The sequence below is a fragment of the Nanorana parkeri genome, unplaced genomic scaffold (genome assembly GCF_000935625.1).
Source record: "Nanorana parkeri isolate BGI_ZX_2015 unplaced genomic scaffold, ASM93562v1 scaffold1361, whole genome shotgun sequence".
Taxonomy (NCBI): Eukaryota; Metazoa; Chordata; class Amphibia; order Anura; family Dicroglossidae; genus Nanorana; species Nanorana parkeri.
This window is the reverse complement of record NW_017307629.1, coordinates 421,202-423,633: the sequence shown is the minus strand read 5'-3', so window position 1 is coordinate 423,633 and position 2,432 is coordinate 421,202. Positions and strand designations below refer to the sequence as shown.

The 2,432-nt window shown below is 42.5% G+C and overlaps 1 protein-coding gene across 1 annotated transcript in view; it reads right to left on the bottom strand.

Annotated features, from left to right (window-relative positions):
- Window positions 1–1,759, bottom strand: part of LOC108797881 (cytochrome b reductase 1) — a 20,486-nt gene extending 18,727 nt beyond the window's left edge. The window contains exon 1 of the mRNA XM_018569575.1: window positions 1,402–1,759. Within this exon, the coding sequence (XP_018425077.1) occupies window positions 1,402–1,588 (187 nt within the window). The 5' untranslated portion in view covers window positions 1,589–1,759. The remainder of the gene's footprint in view (window positions 1–1,401) is intronic.
- Window positions 1,760–2,432: the final 673 nt, after the last annotated feature.

The window sequence follows — 2,432 nt, the reverse complement described above, 5'->3', positions numbered from 1 at the left end:
TGGGTTTGTATGTTCAGATTGTAATGTGTGTGATGACCCTAAAAGGTGCCCATACACCTATCAATGTTCATGCAGAAATCGTCCACGAACGGTCTTTCGAATGATAATGGATCAGTTGATGGGGCACCAACAATTTTAATTACTGTACTTCTGGCCGAATTTCCTCCATCAGGCTGGAAAACTTTGATTGAATTGTACGAAAATCGATTGAGTTTTCGTATGAGAAGAGAAAAAAAAATTGCAGCATGAACACTGCACATGCGCAAACGAAAATCCGTTCTGTCGATCCACAAAATTCGGTGAGTTAGTATTGCTAACGAACTATTATCGAAATGGTCTGCGCATGATTAGGTAATTGAGCTAGAATCGAAAGAGGGTCCTTGGCAGCAACGAAAATTCCCAATCGAAAATCTATAGGTGTATGGCCAGCTTTAAGGGTCACCATACACATTACAATCTGACCATACAATTTCTGTGCAATCTCCTTAAGATCTACCAACAACTATGTAATGCGAGGGCCTGCCTGATTGAATGCAAATTGATTAGCTAGATTATGTAGGTCCTCATATTTCATAGTTTTGACCAAAGTTGATTGTATGTGCAGATTATAACGTATATGGTGACCTTAAGGGTCACCATAACAACTGTAAGGGTCACCATACACATTACAATCTGACTGTTCAATCTTTGTTCAATCAGCTTTAGATCTACCAAAAGCTATATAACATAAGCAGCTACCTAAACTATCCAATCCATTTGTAACCAATCAGCCAGGCGTTTGAATTACATAATTGTTAGTGGATCTGAAGGAGATTGTGCAATCATATTGTAACATACGTGGTGTGCATAAGAGGGGATTTCCCCTTACTTTGTGTTTTTGTCCGTGTAACCCATACGAGTACGTTATTATGTTTGGTCATTATTGCTTTGTCTTTTTTTGTATTGATTGATTTTGAATATGGAAAAAAACATTAAAATCTAATAATGTATTAAAAAGCATCTAAAATCATTTTTTGTATACTTCTGGCTTCTAGTAGAAAGTAATAAAAACGCCGTACTAAACGTGTCAGTCTGAGATCACCGACAAGAGGAAGTTCTTGGAAAAGTTGCACTTGTATAATGATGATCATCATAATCATCAGCCCAATTTGTAGTCCCACAGACAGCTGTGGGAGAATGCCAGAAGCAAGCAATTGTTTCTGAGGCAAGTCATTGCTTATGAAGCAAGCAATTGTTTCTGAGGCAAGTCATTGCTTATGAAGCAAGCAATTGTTTCTGAGGCAAGTCATTGCTTATGAAGCAAGCAATTGTTTCTGAGGCAAGTCATTGCTTATGAAACAAGTCATGCAGCGTGGTACGTACCACTGACAGCAGTTACATAACATTATGCAAAGCACATACCAATGCCTTCGATAAAGACGAAACCGGTGATGATCAATACGGGATGCCAGTTAAATTCGGCGTTGCCTCCGTCCCATGCCAGCCCATCGCTGTAATGCAGCACCCAGACCAGGACGAAGATGACCAGCGCAAATCCCAGCAGAAGAGAGGAGAGAAGGAAGAAGAGGAAACTTTTGTAGCCCTCCATCTTCAGCAGCCCATGCTCTGCTGTGTGTTGAGTCTCCTCTCCGCAGGCCCACACCTCCTTCCCTCCCCTGATGTGATGGAAGAAAAGGAGGAGAGCCCGGCAGGATGGAGGAGGGTCACTTCACCGAAGGATTTTTTACTCACTAGGTCTTCTGTGCTAGAATAACAGAGGAAGAATGTGTTGTGAAACCTCGGCCTGGCTCAGTCCCAAACACTCTACAAGTTTCTCTGGAGCTGCAGAGTCAGTTACTCGGTAACACAACACGCTATTCAGATGGAGACGGCAGAACCGACTTTTACTTATAGAAAAAGATTCTGCACAGAATTAAAAAGCAGAATATTCCTTTACAATAAATAAATCACTGAATGTGACTGATTAACGGTTCTGCCTCTTTTTCTTGCAGCATTCAAGCAGTTGAAATGAAAGAATCCACCTTTTAAAAAAAAAAATGCACACGTCTTCATAAAAGAAAAATCTGCATTTGTTATTCTTTGCTCGAAGCCAGTAAAGCATTGCAACCGGGATCAGTGGATCATGCGTACAATGCTCTGACTCCTGCAGACTCTTCCTCCTGTGCATGTCCAAATCAAGGTGCGGATATTCAGTAGCGAGGACAGGAGGAAGTGTCAATGGACTACAAGTGCACTGATGTCACTGCACTTTTTTTACTTTGAGGGCTTATTCACACCACATACAGTGCGTTCCAGCAAGATTCACTGCTGGAACTCACTGTATTGCATCCTGGCTGGTTCCCTGCATTCTGGGGCAGGGGGGGGTGCGTGGTGGTGCATTGAAGTGAATGGCACCGCAGCCACGCCCCCCCCCCCCCCCGGGCAACCAACCC